The sequence below is a fragment of the Monomorium pharaonis genome, chromosome 9 (genome assembly GCF_013373865.1).
Source record: "Monomorium pharaonis isolate MP-MQ-018 chromosome 9, ASM1337386v2, whole genome shotgun sequence".
NCBI classification, from domain to species: domain Eukaryota; kingdom Metazoa; phylum Arthropoda; class Insecta; order Hymenoptera; family Formicidae; genus Monomorium; species Monomorium pharaonis.
Window position 1 is genome coordinate 9,231,829 of NC_050475.1, and position 16,892 is coordinate 9,248,720.

The 16,892-nt window shown below is 36.4% G+C and overlaps 3 protein-coding genes across 3 annotated transcripts; 2 read left to right on the forward strand and 1 right to left on the reverse strand.

The window, feature by feature from the left end:
• Nucleotides 1–209: 209 nt before the first annotated feature.
• LOC118647415 lies at nt 210–2,742 on the reverse strand. The gene is made up of 2 exons (XM_036292273.1): nt 1,424–2,742; nt 210–1,212 (listed from the first exon to the last, which is right to left on the reverse strand). The coding sequence occupies exons 1-2, from the start codon at nt 1,431–1,433 to the stop codon at nt 662–664; spliced, it is 561 nt and encodes a 186-aa protein (XP_036148166.1). The 5' UTR covers nt 1,434–2,742; the 3' UTR covers nt 210–661.
• Nucleotides 2,743–5,590: 2,848 nt separating this feature from the next.
• On the forward strand, nt 5,591–8,162 carry LOC118647413. The gene has a single exon (XM_036292268.1). The coding sequence runs from the start codon at nt 5,614–5,616 to the stop codon at nt 8,128–8,130; it is 2,517 nt and encodes an 838-aa protein (XP_036148161.1). The 5' UTR covers nt 5,591–5,613; the 3' UTR covers nt 8,131–8,162.
• Nucleotides 8,163–14,000: 5,838 nt separating this feature from the next.
• On the forward strand, nt 14,001–15,198 carry LOC118647355. Its single transcript, XM_036292127.1, has 2 exons — nt 14,001–14,184; nt 14,285–15,198. The coding sequence occupies exons 1-2, from the start codon at nt 14,001–14,003 to the stop codon at nt 15,196–15,198; spliced, it is 1,098 nt and encodes a 365-aa protein (XP_036148020.1).
• The last annotated feature ends 1,694 nt before the right edge of the window (nt 15,199–16,892 follow it).

Below are 16,892 nucleotides of genomic sequence, written 5' to 3' on the forward strand. Positions count from 1 at the left end.
TTTTATTCTTTCGGAGCGAATATCATCGGAAGTATAAAAGATAGAAAAAAATTTTTTTAATAAAAGTTGTACGGCTTCAAGAGTACTTTAAATTTGTAAAGAAAAGAAATTTTTTTTAATTTTTTTGTTTAACAAAACACCCTCCATCATTATTTTTTTTAATTAAAAAAAAATTTTTTTGCTATATTAAAAGATTTCTTTTTTCTAAATTTAACCATGTATATTAAAGTTATGTTACGAAATATCATTTTTGAGAATTAATTATAAAGATTTCCGTATATAAGCTATCCGTGCTCATGTACGCAAATAATTATCGTCTAAACAAGATTATACACAATTTTGATAAGATATATAATAGAAATCTATATAATTGATTCTAGCATCACAAATTATAAATTATAAATAATATTAAGAATTATAATGGTTTTTATTACTTTTCTTTAAAATTAGTAAATTTTTTTATTTTACTAATTTCTGTACATTATTTCTTTATATCTTGTGATTATTTTCTTAAAGCTATTTTTGGTCTTATGCTTTTATATTTTGTTTATTTACATAATAAGATTGTGATTTACATCATCACAATCATTTCTAAATATTTATTAATAAAATAATTTTTAAATATTTATACAATAAATTTGTACATTTTGTATTGTATCATTTACTCATTATACTCATTGCAATAATGATACTCAACGAAGAAATGTTTTAAACATAATGATTTTCTGCACCATGAACATTTTACTATAGCTGCATTATTGCAACCTTCGATATCACATGTTGTTGAAGTATCATCCAAACTAAATTCTACTGGATTTTTAAATTCCTGTAGTCTTTTGTTGGTATAACCACTTTTAAACCACGAATATTTAAATAAGTTACGATATCGCGGGGATGACAATTGATTATGTATCAAAGATTGCAATTTTATTATATTATTTCGTTCATGCAAATTTATATCACATTCCAATAATAAAACTATATCTGAAAATTTTTTAGCAAAATTTTTCCAAATTCTAAATCCGTAAACATCTAATAGTTGTATTTTTTCTGTAGTACCTTTCGGTATAATCATAGTAGTAATATGTTTATCTAGAGGTGTTAAATCCGAAATGATATTGGGACAATGTCCGGTCCATGAATCGATAAGAAGAACGCTATTAGAACCAATGTTTGGAAAATAAGCTTCTTCTAACCACATTTTAAAATGATCTGTAACAAATATAAATTAATTTAATAACTTTCTTATGATTGTTATTAGATTGTTAAATTAAATATAAAATTTCATAAAGATGATAATTGATTATGTATCAGAGATTAATTTTATTATATAATTTTATGTAATTGTTTATCCAAATTTATATATTTTTTTAATTATCAATATTTAAAAATCTAAAACCTTATAAAAGGAAATTTATATTACCTGATGTCATTTTACCAGATTTCGATGCTTTTACAATAACATTTGTTAGTTTAAATAAAGTTTTTTGTACTCTTGGTCCAAATTCGCCGTTAGATTCTTTCAAAACAATAAATAAAGGTGACAGCAAATTACCATTACATGATATTATTGGTTGTATCGTGTATGAATGGGTTGTTGACGACACAGATTGTACGATACGCTCTACTTTTTTTATTCCTTTAGGAGACAATGATCTTCCAGAATGTATTTCTAATTAAAAACCACTTTGATCAGAATTATAAACATTTTCTGCTCCAAACTGTTCAATAAGTGGTTTCACTGTTTTTAAAAAATTATTTGCTGAATTTTGTAAATCAATAGAATCTTCCACTGTTCTTTTAGTTACAAACTTCGTAACTTTTCTTGAAACAATTTGATGGGATTTCTTGAATCTTGATATCCAGCTGTGAGATGCTTTAAATATAGGAATTACATTTCCTATTTCTTTTTGAGCTTGTAAAGCCCATCTTTTGAAATCGATATCATGAACCATAAATCCTGATTCAATAGCTGCAGTAAATTTATCATGTGTAAATTTGGAGATATAAGATAATTTTTCCAAACGATTTCCAGTTGATTGTAGTTGTTCTTCCCATCGTCTTAACTGACGTTCAGATGAAACTCTTTTAAATTTACTTTGTACTGATTTTAGAGAACGATGCCTTTTTCTGTGGTTAATTTCTTTATTATCGTCTAAATTCCGCCAATATTCAACAGCTCGTCTTTTATAAGTACTGTCAAAATTTACTTCACTGTTTGAACACTATAGATGAGAATTTAAATTATCTTCACTCCATGCTTCTTCGTCATCTTCAATTATTTCGAAACTGTGTAATTTATAAGATTCTTGATAATCGAGATAGGTTTCTTCCATCACTTCCAATCCATTATAGTGAAAAATGCTATCTAGTAATAATTTTTGTATGTCTTCTTTTAATTGTATTTCTGCTTCAGTTACTGGCGTTTCTGTTAGATATATTGAACTTATAGATGCCAATAAAAGTCTAACAACATTAAGCGGATTGAGAATCATTTGTAAAGATGTTAAACTTTGCTTTGTATTATAATTTAAAATCAATTTAACAAATTGCACACATATGATTATTACAAAACGATTGCACTGATTGAATGTAAGACTGCTACATGACTATATTTATACTGTCAATTTATACTTATCTTGAGTGTACACGTAAGCCTAATAAGAGATAAAGATTAATTATATTTGATGAAAACATTTTAATTGAAACATGTAATTCATCATGTTCTTGATATGAGGGATACGTGACTTTTAGTGTATTATATATATATATATATATATATATATATATATATATATATATATAGCAATAATTTTTGTACGTTTTCTTTTATATATATAATGAACTAAAAGTCACGTAAGTAGTAGAGCTAGGGCGGTTCTAACTCAAGTTGGAGTGGGGATAAGGGGAGGGGAGGGGAGGGTAATTAATCGAGGAGAGGGTAATTAATTGAGGGAGAGAGGGTAATTAATCGAGGGGAGGGTAATTAATTGAGGGGGAGAGAGGATTTAATCGAGGAGGAGAGGGTATTTAATTGTAGGGGAGAGGATAATTAATAGAGGGGAGGGTATTTAATTGTAGGGGAGAGGGTATTTAATTGTATGGGGAGAGGCTAATTATTTGAGGGAGAGGGTATTTAATTGTAGGGAGAGGGTAATTAATCGAGGAGGAGAGGGTAATTAATAGAGGGGCAGTATTAATCGGGGAAATTAATCGAGGGGATTAATTAATCTATCGCGAAAGAAGGGTTATCAAATAATTTATCGGGGAGGGGTAGGGTTAATCTGTCACATAAATTTCAAATTTCTTTTGTTCTTATTGTTTTTTATAACAAACGTCTTTGTCATAAATTTTAAACTTTCTTTTTTTTTTGTTTATTGTTTCTTTTTAACAAATTACCCTGTCATAAATTTTGAATTTTCTTTGTTTATTGTTTCTTTTTAACAAATTACCCTGTCATAAATTTTGAACTTTCTTTGTTTATTGTTTCTCTATACCAAATGATACTGTCATAAATTTCAAACTTCCTTTTGTTTACTGTTTCTTTTTAACAAATTACCCTGTCATAAATTTTGAACTTTCTTTTCTTTTTTCTTTGTTTATTGTTTCTTTTTAACAAATTACTCTGTTATAAATTTCAAACCTCCTTTTCTTTATTATTTCTCTATAACATATTACCCTATCATAAATTTCAAAACTCTTTTGTTTATTGTTTTTCTAACAAATGAGAAACTTGTCTTAACATGTTTTCGAAAGTCCTTTGTGCTCACCACCACCGCCGCTCAGGTAAAGAGACTTTATTATTTCATATATGTAATGTAATTTTTATTTGATTATTTATAATTTGAGTTAGATTACATATGCATATGTATTCTAATTTAAATTATAAATAATTAAATAATAAAAATTATATTACGTATATTCCACTCCAGTTACGGTTTGCTCTCTATCTCTCTCCCACTACACTAATCGTATAAGCAGCGCCCTTATCTTGGCTGCTAGCGAGCGCCGATATCAGGCTGCTAGATTTTACAAACATAAAAACTTTAAATTTTTAAATAAATAAATAAATAAAATAAAATAACATGCGGATACTGTAGTCTGCGTTTAATATTATACCTGAAAAATTTCTTTGATACAATTGAACCTATAGTAACATAATAAATCTTAGCTTTCTCTTTTTCGAAATTCTTTTCAAAAGTCACGTGACTTTACAAATAAGTATATATAGGTAAAACTCTTAGAGCATCCCTTAGACGTTTTCAAGTCTGTTTACCCGAAAGTCTGTGTACAGTAGCAAATATTTCAAGTGTGATTCAGTGTATGAATAAGTAGTTTTTTTTTCCTCAAATGGAGAACTTTGAGAGAGTGGAACGCGAACTCCTAGAAGAAGCAAACGAAGTCGCTACATTGAGTAAATTTTTCACATGGCTGCAATCATGTGAGGAGTGTATCGAACAACTCGAGGAACATAATCGTGCCAAGCGTCCTCGACTCACCATTGGACAGAGACAATCTATGGTGGCGAGAATCGCTCGACTCGCGGGTGAAAAGGTGCGACTAGAAAGACGTTTTATGCACGTTGGTGGTAACTACGCGAGCACTAGTGACGATACTAATAACGCAAGACTTGAGTGGCGCGAAATAGATACTGCGTTCGAGAGCCGTATCTTAACCGGTGCAGTGATTAACGTGCGTCACATTGAGCCTCGTCATTTTCTAGAAGATGCTAAAGACATTGTGCTAGAGCGAGTGCGAGATGCTTTAGAAAGACACGGTAGTGTAAAAGTTAACACCGCGTTCAATGGCGAATTTATAGCAGGGGATAAACGTGCTAATAAGAGTTATACCACGAGAAACAGCGATCTTTTTAGAACATCAGACTTGGATGAGTGGTACAAGCGGTACGTCATCGAGCCTACGTTAGCGTTGCTCGATGAATTTCAAGAACGTGATAGTGGGTGGGCGTTATCACGTATACTAAACTTAACAATTAATATAAATAAGTATAATCCTATGCGTGCGGGATGTCGTTTCACATTACCACGACCTATTATGCTGAAAAGAGCGGTAGTGAACGTGCAATCAAAAGACAATGCATGTTTCGCGTGGTCAGTGGTCGCCGCTCTACATCCTGCAGACAGAAATAGTGATAGAGTGTCGTCATACCCACATTATTCAGCAATTTTAAATTTCGGAGATATTGATTTTCCAGTCGCGCTAAAAGACATTAAAAAATTCGAGCGACTCAATAACAACATTTCCATTAATGTGTACGGCGTCGAAGAGGAAAGATTTGTCCCCCTGCGACTTTCCGATGACAAGAAGGAGCAACATGTAAACTTATTATACATGCAAGAACCGCACAACGATAACATAGGCCATTTCACATGGATAAAAAATCTCTCTCGGCTCGTGGGATCACAATTGAGTAAAAAGGAACACAAAAAATACATTTGTGATCGGTAAGTAATAATTCTTTATAAACATATTTATAAAATTTTTTTAAATAAATAATAGTAAATTAAATTTTTTTCTTTTATTATTCACAGATGTTTACATTACTTTTATTCCGAGGAAAAGTTGAATATCTATAGCAAAGACTGTAATCAGATGAATGACTGCGCAATTCTTTTACCGAGTGAAAAAGACAAGTGGTTGAAATTCCGTAATCCCAAACATAAGGAGCGGCTACCCTTCATCGTATATGCCGATTTGGAGTGTGTGCTGCAGAAGACGCAATCTAACATGGAGCAAGAATCAACAACATACAAATACCAACACCATCAGGTATTCAGCATTGGATATTACGTGCAATGCTCATTTGATGATACGTTATCCGTGTATAGATTTCGTCGCGATCCTGATTGCGTCACGTGGTTTACAAAACAGCTAGAAGAATTATCACATAATGTTAAGACGCGTTTATCCGCCAATGTTCCCATGATTCCATTGTCAAAAGAACAGTGGGAGGCATACCGTAACGCGACACATTGTCATATATGTAATAATTTGTTCGCGCCGGATGATACACGAGTGCGCGATCATTGCCATTTAACCGGTAAATATCGTGGTCCTGCACATTCAAATTGCAACTTGAATTATAAAAATTCGTTTTTCATTCCAATAGTTTTCCATAATTTATCAGGTTATGATTCACACTTTATAATAAAGGAAATAGCAACCGCGTTTGAAGGTGGAGTTAGTTTACTACCAATCACAAAAGAAAAGTACATTTCTTTTACCAAAACCGTTGAAGATACCACCGAAGAAGATTCGCGAAAACATATCCAGTTAAGATTCATTGATTCATATAGATTCCTTAACACTAGTCTCGATAAATTAGCGTCATATCTTAATACTGATAAATTAAAAATTGTACGGTCAGAATTTTTAAATTTATCTAGCGAAGAATTTAGTTTATTAACGCGGAAGGGCGTATTTCCTTATGAATATGTGGATTGCGCGGACAAGTTGCAGGACACGTGTTTACCGCCGCGCGAATCATTTTACAGTAGCCTGATCGGTGATACGGTGTCCGAGAGCGATTACGCACACGCTGAGAATGTCTGGAAGCGATTCTCTATTCAAACGCTAGGTGAATACAGTGACTTATATTTAAAAACAGATGTTTTGTTATTAGCTGACATTTTCGAAAATTTTCGTGACACATGTATTCAAAGTTATGGTCTCGATCCTGCACATTATTATACACTCCCCGGATATACGTGGGACGCTATGCTAAAATATACTAAAATTACATTTGAACTACTCACAGACATTGACATGATATTGTTCATTGAGCGCGGTATACGTGGAGGTTTAAGTCAATGTTCAGGTAGATATGCACAAGCGAATAATAAGTACATGCAGTCGTATGACTCATCTAAACCGTCATCGTACCTGATGTACTTTGACGTCAATAATTTATACGGATGGGCAATGTGCCAACCTTTGCCTTACGCTAAATTTCAATGGGTTGAAGATATCTTAAATTTTAACGTGAACGCAATCGCTCCGGATTCACCAACTGGTTACATTCTCGAGGTTGATCTCGAGTATCCTCAAAATCTTCACGACGCGCACGCCGATCTACCGTTCTGTCCGACGCGCGACAAGCCGCCCGGTACGCGAGAAGAGAAATTGCTTGCAACTGTTTGCGATAAGAAGCGTTACATCATTCATTATCGCAACTTGCAACAGTGCATGCGTCATGGTCTCCGCGTAACACAAATACACCGCGTGTTAAAATTCGCACAATCTCCATGGCTCCGCAAGTATATTGAATTAAACACACAATTCCGAACCCTTGCAAAAAATGATTTCGAAAAAAATTTATATAAACTTATGAATAATGCGGTATTCGGGAAAACTATGGAGAATGTGCGCAATCACGTTGACGTAAAACTATTAACGAAATGGGACGGACGGTACGGCGCGGAGGCAATGATCGCAAAACCTAATTTTTACAGTAGAAGCGTATTTTCAGAGAACCTAATCGCTATCGAACTGCGTAATCTCGAGGTGAAATTCAACAAGCCGATCTACGTAGGAATGTGTATACTTGACATTTCTAAAATCTGTTTGTATGAATTTCACCACGAGTACATGCTACCACTGTATCGCGACAAATGCAAAGTAATGTATACCGACACCGACAGTCTCATATATCATGTCGAGTGTGAGAATATTTATGAAAATATGAAACGTGATATTACAAGATTCGATACCAGCGATTATCCGATCGGTAATGCGTACGGTATGCCTCTTGAAAATAAAAAAGTGCCGGGTCTGATGAAGGATGAGAACAACGGTGCGATAATGATCGAGTTTGTTGGACTCAGGGCGAAAATGTATGCAATGAGGGTGAATGGGAAGAAAGACACCAAAAAGGCCAAAGGTGTCAAGAGCAGCGTCGTCGCGCGAACTATAACATTCGATGATTATACACACTGTCTCCGTGAAGAAATCGAAATGACACGTCGCCAATCATGTATACGATCAAAGTTACATGAAGTATACACGATATCAGAAAAAAAAATCGCCCTGAGCCCGTACGATGACAAACGATATCTCGTGCCGGATTCAATTGAGACATTGCCGTGGGGACATTGGCGGATACCTTTGTAATATATTGTATTAAATACGTATTTCATATTTATATATTTTCTATTATGTATTTTGCATTTTACATGTATTTTTGTAGTTTTACATTTTATACTGTATATATTATACATTTTACACATATTTTATGTATTTTATATTTCTGCGTCTTTGTATTTTATATTTCACATATATGTTTATATATCTAAAACTCGTACGAAAAAAGATTTTTATACCTATTATATATTAAGGATAAGGAAGAAGGAATAATAAAGATACTCTTTGTTATATATCATAAAAATTTATTTGTATATTTTATACATTATACTTTTGTATGTTTATAATAAATAAATGTTTATTATTCTGTATGAATCAAATGATATTGTCTTTGTGTATCCATGAATTGTGTGATCCATCGAATCCCAACCACTTTAGTAGACCTCGTCACCCTTCCTGCGTAATATTTTTTCCACAAGAAATACATCCGGATGAGTCGTGCGATGTAATTCGTACTCGTAGAACGCTCCAGATATAGATTTTCCGCGATAATCCTCGAGTAGATAGGTTACGGGATTGGTATGCTGGACTTTAATGATTTTAAACACCTCAGTCGTCCAATTTGGTGTATAACCCTTTTCAAAGACAGTTTTGTACTTGCTTACGCGTACAGAGTCACCCACTTTAAATTTTGCCGGACCGGCAATCTTTATAGCGTTGTATACTGTAGCCAAGAGTCTTTCAGCTATTGCGGGTGTTACGTCAACGGGTCGCATGCCAATTGTTCGATGCTTTCGGGTATTGTAAGTAGACACGAGACGCGGTAACATATCAATCCATTTGTAATTGCCGTTGAACGTAAACTGTTTCCACATGTCGTTTTTCAGCGTGCGATTGAATCGCTCAACGACCGACGCTTTCATTACAGAGTACGTAGAATAATGATTGATATCATGTTTTTTCAAGAGTTTCTGTACATCAGCGTTGTAAAACTCCTTCCCCATATCGGTTTGCAAGTTTTTCGGATGTCTACTGCTCTCTCGAATTATCTTGGCGATAGCGTTAGCCGTCTCGCTTCCACCCTTGCTCTTGAGTGGTACAACCCACGCATACTTGCTCAACACATCGATGACAGTGAGTATGTAGTGATAGCCTTTGTTGAAACGCGAATACGGATGCATCTCAACGATATCAGCCTGCCACAAGTCGTCGTATCCTCGAACTATAACACGTCTTCGTGGAAAATTTCTTCTTGCTGGAGCGTGCAGTTCCTCGACGAGTCGCAGTCTTTCCGAACTAACGCGTCTATTGAATTTCAATGATTTCATGTTTCGCAAACTTGATCAAGTAATAACGCGCGCGATGAAATTACACTATGATTTATTTCGTTCTTTTACGTTCTTTTACGTTCTTTCACATTCGTTTCACGTTCTTTCACGTTCTTTCACGTTTGTTTTACGTTCTTTTACGTTCTTTTACGTTCTTTCACGTTCGTTTCACGTTCTTTCACGTTCGTTTTACGTTCTTTTACGTTCGTTTCACGTTCGTTCCACGTTCGTTTCACGTTCTTTCACGTTCGTTTCACGTTCTTTCGCGTTCTTTTACGTTCTTTCACGTTCGTTTCACGTTCTTTCACGTTCGTTTTACGTTCTTTCACGTTGGTTTCACGTTCTTTTACGTTCGTTTCACGTTCTTTTACGTTCGTTTCACGTTCTTTTACGTTCGTTTCACGTTCTTTTACGTTCGTTTCACGTTCTTTTACGTTCGTTTCACGTTCTTTCATGTTAATTTATAATAAGGCCAGCCTCGCGAAGTTCCTCAATTATTGACAACATCTCATTATCATGTGCATTGTGACCAGCTTGACGCGAAGCTTCAAGCAAACGTAAGCGATCCACTAGCTCGTTGGGATCATCCCAGTGCACGTAATCAATCGCGTTATCATTTAATGTCGCAACGTTAGGTAATCCTTTTCCAATCGTAAATTTATCATTTAATAACGGTGCAATTATATATTTATACTTATATCCCTTGTTGCTCAATAATCGACCGTGTGAAACGTGATTTCGTTTATGCGCGTTTGTAACCAACAATATGTTTTTGTACTTTCGTTTATCGTTTTCCATGTAGAGGGAATCATCAGGATATCTCTTAAAGATTAGTTCGTAAAGACCCGGTGTGCCAACGTATCGCATACCGTCGACAATTATGTTATCTTCGCTGTCCACGTCAAACTTTTTACTACCAAGCATCATTCCATCCTTGCCCAGATAAACACCGTAAACGATATCTATAATTTTCTCTTTTTCACCATGACCGCTGAGGAAATCTCCGATGTACTCTTGACCTAGCGGACCAAAGTGCTGCGACAACGCTTTAGACCCCCTGGTGTTTGCAAACGATTTCGAACGATTGCTGCAAACGAATCGTCTGTCGTTTCAAAAACATCTTCGTTCTGGAGCGACTTGGGTTGTACAACAACCATACGCGGCGTGGACGCTATTGCTGGCGAATCCATCGCTGGTGAATCCATTGCATCATTTAACGTATGCTGATGCTGCTCATCCTGTATCGATGGCAAATCTACCGCGTCGTTTAATGTATACCGCATAAGTTTGTACGATTCGTTTAAAGTGTGATCCATCGAAGTGTTTTTTTGTTTCCTCTTTATCTTACTCTTTGTCGTATCCTTCTGAACAAACGACGTTTCAACATCATCGTCACGAGGCTCCTCTTTTATTGCGTGTGTACTAGAATTGTCAACAATCTTTTGCAGTGGTTCAATGAGAGGTTCAAAGTGTCTCTTGGTCACGATATCCTCTTCGATCCTACCGGTCTTCAAGGCACGATGTTTTTTTCGGATTGATTCACTCGTTTTCTCAATCTCCTTTGCAATATTTTCACGCTCGCGTATATCTTTCTTTTCAGCCATGTTGACGTTTGTTTAACGTTGACGTATCGATAACGACTAATCGTTCCGTGGTATCGCAAACTCGTTAAATCCTCTTCTATCGTCCGTTAGCAAGCTCACTATCCTTGTCTATCACTAGAAATCCATAATCACGCTGCCAACAATCGCGACACAATGTACAAAAATCATCATACGTCATATCGGTATTCACGTGATCGTTGTATACATGCTTCAGGTTGGTATTATCCTGCTTGAATAAGATTAATAGGTTCGCGTTGTCACGTATAAGATGTTTAGGTATTCTAGCATACGTCTGACAGAGATAAAAACTATCGACGTTTGAATGTCTACCCATTGAAAAGTATTCTCTTATCGTATCTTGCTTATCACACGCCACGTCATCAAAAATGAAGATTGAGTTTGAACGCGCCTCGCTCGGAGGAATAACGTCACTGTTATTAAAGAATGTAAAGTAACCGATTTCATCGATCGATGTTAACAAATTCTCCAAGTATCGATATTTCGGCTGCTGCAACGATTTCGAGTACACGTACACGTTCTCGAAACGTACGCCGTGCGGACTTTCCAACAAGCTTATGATAACGTTAGTTTTACCACAATTCGAGGGTCCGCAAATAATTGCACGTATAGTACTCGGCAGCATTTCACCATGCTTACGCTTCTCACTGTCACCCATCAGTGACAATTTGTTGTCATAGTTTGTAACGCGTATCGCCAACGGTTGTCGTACGAACCTCATTTTCTACTAAGTAAAAAGGTAGGACCGAACGTCTATTTATATGCGCGCAAAACCGCGAATCGTTCAGTAGCAAAGATATTCGCGCTGTTATCACATCCCTCTGATATTCCTGATTTCAACGGTCCCACACCGTTGATAAAGAATTGTAGCGAATGCCATCGGGTTGTGGTTTGTTAAATCGCTTGATAAACGCGCTTCCTTTCGAGCTACATATCCCTGGATATCAGTTTTGCGGTCCGGGAACACACTTGAAAAAACGATTAGCCAGAGGCGATCAGGGTGTAAATCCATTGGACGCAGCGTGCCGCGAACACGATATTGCTTATTCTCATAACAACAATCTCGCTAAACGAAACGCGGCGGACAAGGTACTCGCCACGAAAGCATTAGGACGTGTAATCGCAAAAGATTCAGCTCTAAAAGAGAAAGCTGCTGCTGCTGCTGTTTGGGCAGCTATGAAAGCTAAAACAAAGATTGGCATGGGCATGAGGAAGACGACAATGAAGAAAAAGACAACGAAAAAAAAACGAGTACTTCCAACAGCAAAACGAGGCGGCATGTTACCGATTCTACCGTTATTGGGCGCACTCGGATCCATGATCGGTGGAGCGGCTAGCGTGGCAAAAGCAGTGAATGATAGTAAAGTCGCGCGAAGTCAGCTCGAGGAGTTACAACGTCACAATCACACGATGGAAGGTCGTGGTGTATATCTTGGTCCATACACAGGTGGAAAGGGACTGTACCTCGCTCCATACAAATACCGAAAAGGTGTAACAGCGAAAGGAAAAAAAAAACGTCAAAAAAACGCTAAAAATGCCTGTGGGTGCAATGACAAATGTGCAACTGCAGCAACTGGCTATTCGTATGCGTATTCCATACTTTAGAGATGTTTTCATGCGTAACGCATTACCGATAAGCGGTCCACGACAAAATGAGAGCGGTATCGTAAACCTGGATGATGTGACGGGTCCCGGTACTCATTGGGTAGCGTACGCAAAGAGAGACAATCACGTGATATATTTCGATAGTTTTGGTAATCTTCGACCACCTAAAGAACTTGTACGATATTTCGGAGACGGTGTGACAAAGATAGAGTACAATCGAACGTCCTATCAAACCTACAATCAGAGCATTTGTGGGCAATTGTGTTTACAGTTTCTCCGAACGGTCGATGCGTATGAATTTAAAGCTCGACAGCATGCGAATTAACTCAGTATTCGTTGGACGGTTTTTCAATCATGTCGTTGATACTTACGTTAACTGGGAAGGACAGCGTCCTCACTACAACATACTTTCCAATTATAGATTTGAGCGATGACAATTACGAGCTCGGTCTAATGAACTTTGAGACTTACAACACGATTCCAAATGTAAATGCTTCGAATAATAAGTTTTACTTTGATGAAGAAGATGTGGAAATTACGATTCCCGAGGGATCGTACAAACTGCAAGCCATAAACGAGTTTTTGAAACACAAAATGCTGAAACGTCTGGAATATGCAACTAATGATAATGAAAAACAAGACGATGGTAGCGTTACACACATATCGCATGATGACATCCCACTTGAAGACAACGATGTCAATAAAGATAGCGGTGATAAGGATTTCCCGATAGTACTTCGCGCGAATAACAATACGATGAAGAGCGAGATAATATGCGCCTATAAAATAAATTTTAGCAAGTCCAACAATATTGGATCGTTGCTAGGATTTTCTTCAGATCGTATATTAAAGCCGCGAAAATGGTATAAATCAGATTTATCAATTAACATTATCAACGTAAACATTATTCGCATAGAATGTAACGTGACCTCAAGCGCATACAGTAACGACAAACGCGTGCATACGATACACAAATTTTCTCCGAACGTGACACCAGGATATAAGATCTCGGAAACACCGAGGCAGATCATTTATCTGCCGATCACCACACGGAGCATTTCAGATTTGACGATACGTGTCGTCGATCAGCACGGACGATTGCTTAATTTTCGAGGAGAAGAAATCACCGTCAGATTGCACGTACGACGACTACGACGATAACGCTTGTGTAGACGCAGCGTGAGATGCTCGTATTGAACGGGCACGTAAAAGATAACACATCGTTTACAAAACCGACATTTAGTAGTAAATTTCAATCATCAAGAAAAGAAGTTTGCACTGAGAAAAAGAAACTTATCGCGTCAAACGTTGCATTTCTTCAATCTTTGGGATTCGCAGTACGACAATGACGGACATTTTAAACATCGAGAATGAACCGATCTTCGATGATCGCATCATCAAGATCGAGACTCACACGTATAATCCGTTTGCCAATACAACGTTTGATCACAGTGATGAGATAAGAATACCTATACAACATCAGGATTTATACACGTTACCGTCTGAAAGTTCTATACATCGAGGGAAAAGTTACGATAAAAAAAACAGTTACGGGATCTAGTGTGACATTGGGGAATAATTGTATCGCGTTTATGTTTGATGAGATTCGATATGAACTTGACGGTGTAGAGATTGATCGTAACAGAAACGTTGGAATAACTAGCACGCTCAAGAATTATATGACCATGTCAACTAACAGAACCAAAATTGCGAATAACGCTGGTTGGGATCCGTGGTATCATGTAAATGGATACTTTAATTTTTGTGTGCCACTTAACATGCTATTGGGATTTTGCGAAGATTACAAACGCGTGGTGATTAACGCTCGTCACGAGTTGATCTTGATACGCGCACGCAACGATAATAATTGTCTAGTCGGCGATCCAGCGCAGGAACCAGAAATTGAATTATTCAAAGTACAATGGCGAATGCCGCATGTGCTGTTGAATGAGAGAAATAAACTGTCGATGTTGCGTGCTCTGGAAAGCGGGCGATACCTCAGCATGGCTTTTTGCTCATGGGATCTGTATGAGTTTCCATTATTGCAACGCACAACCAAACATACATGGGCTATCAAGACCGCTACTCAGCTTGAGAAGCCGCGTTACGTCGTCTTCGCTCTGCAGGCTGGTCGGAAGAACGTCATGCTTGAGGACGCGAGTCGATTCAATGATTGCAAACTGACAAATGTAAAACTGTATCTGAACTCGGAATGTTATCCGTATGACGATATGAATCTGGATTTCGATAAAAACAGATGGGCAATTCTGTATGATATGTATACACGTTTCTGTAAAGACTATTATGGGTATGATAATCTTGAGCCGAATCTATCTGTCGCGAATTTTCGACAAAAAGGTCCGTTTGTGATTATCGATTGCTCTCGACAAAACGAATCGATTAAGAGTGCAACTGTAGATGTGCGTATAGAATTTGACTGTAAAGAGAACGTACCCGCGAGCAGCACCGCGTACTGTCTCATCATACACGATCGCATAGTTCAGTACAATCCGTTGACCAACGTTGTGCGCAAAATTACCTAAGATGACGACGACGACACCACCACACTTTTCTCCGGAAAAATACATTTGAGATGATATAAGAATGTATAGCGCATTGATGTGGATCAGTCTTCTCAACGATAACAGTCATGTCTGTACCAACGTTTGTGGATCTGCAAGGCTTCATCGTCAGGGGAAGCTTTGTCGTGAAGGAATTTGCCTCTCTCAAAAATGGCGTCGAACTCTCACATTACATTTTTCAACATCCCATTCCGTGGCATCAACTTAGCAACGCTGACAAGCGCTTGGCATCATGGTTGCTTACGCATCATCATGGAATATCATGGGAGGGTGGAATGATTCCACACAGAATGGCTAAAAACTTGATTACAGCAGCGCTGATGAGGAATGAAACAACACCCGTCATATACGTTAAGGGATGTGAGAAACGAGAATGGTTGTTGGACTTGCTTCTGGACGAGGACGCTAATGTCGAAAATATCGAGGTGCATTACGAAAATATAAAACCTCTAAATAAAATGGATGTTACGCATACTTTACGTTGTCGGAATCATGTGAACAATTGCGCTTTACAGAATGTATTTAAACTGTATAATTGGTGGTCTAATAATAAAAAATAATAAAATATATATATATACAATCTTTTACTTTACTTTATTTTCCCCATCATATTTCCCTTTCTTTTTTCTCCGTTTAATAAAAACTACATTTAACAAATTAAATTAATTTTATATATTAGGATAATTGGTAGGAGATAGGAATAATTCTTAAATAATTTTTAACATTTATATAAAAACATATTTATTAATTATGTAAAGCATCATATACAATATTATCGGATGCATAAGTCACTAGTTCGCATTCTATGATACAAGTTTTATCGTAATTTTCATTCAGAATTTTTATAGCATCATACTTATTAGTAACATAATTTTGACGCAAAATAGTAATAAACTTCTTATATTTATTGCTTACACTATAAGTATTTTGATATAATTGATTATATACAGATTCAGCGCAGTGTTCGAGATTAAGTAAAAATTGTACAGTTGATGGTTTCATATATATACAGGTATTACACAGTGTTAATTTTACGATACCTTTATCGTGTACGTTTACAATTTCTATTACTAAATCACAAATAAAAAGTCTCGAAGATGGTATAGTTGCTCGTACGAGTTCTTCAATATCCACACATCTCTCGATAAATTTTTGCCATGTTATATATGGCAAAATTAGCTGATTTCTCTTGTTGTCGCCAAGAATCATCTCCACAAAAGGCTCAGACCCCACGCTGATCCCCATTTCCAAGTACTTGTACCCTGTAGTGGTCAAAGCAAACCTCCTCCCCAGGATACGTGGAGTATGGCGCGGCTGTGATTTTCTGTAAAAAGAATAAAGCGAGTTATAGAAAAAAATTTTTTTAAAATATAGAAAACAAATATTATGAATTTAAAATTATAAATACTTACGGTTTATCATGAGCTTCGTTTTCCTGGATTGGAATGTAGTAGTTCATCTTGTACGTTTTTTTTTTTTAAATCTTCCACCGATCGACTCAAGCAGCCAACGTTATCCTTCGTTGTCCGTCCGGTAATAAGCGACTGTAGTGAGGATGATTAAACTTTTGTAATGGTTGACTGAGATTGAAGCTCTTCTTCTTATACGGTGCGCCCCTCCAATAATAGTGGTAGTAGTGGTGGAAATGGTGACTA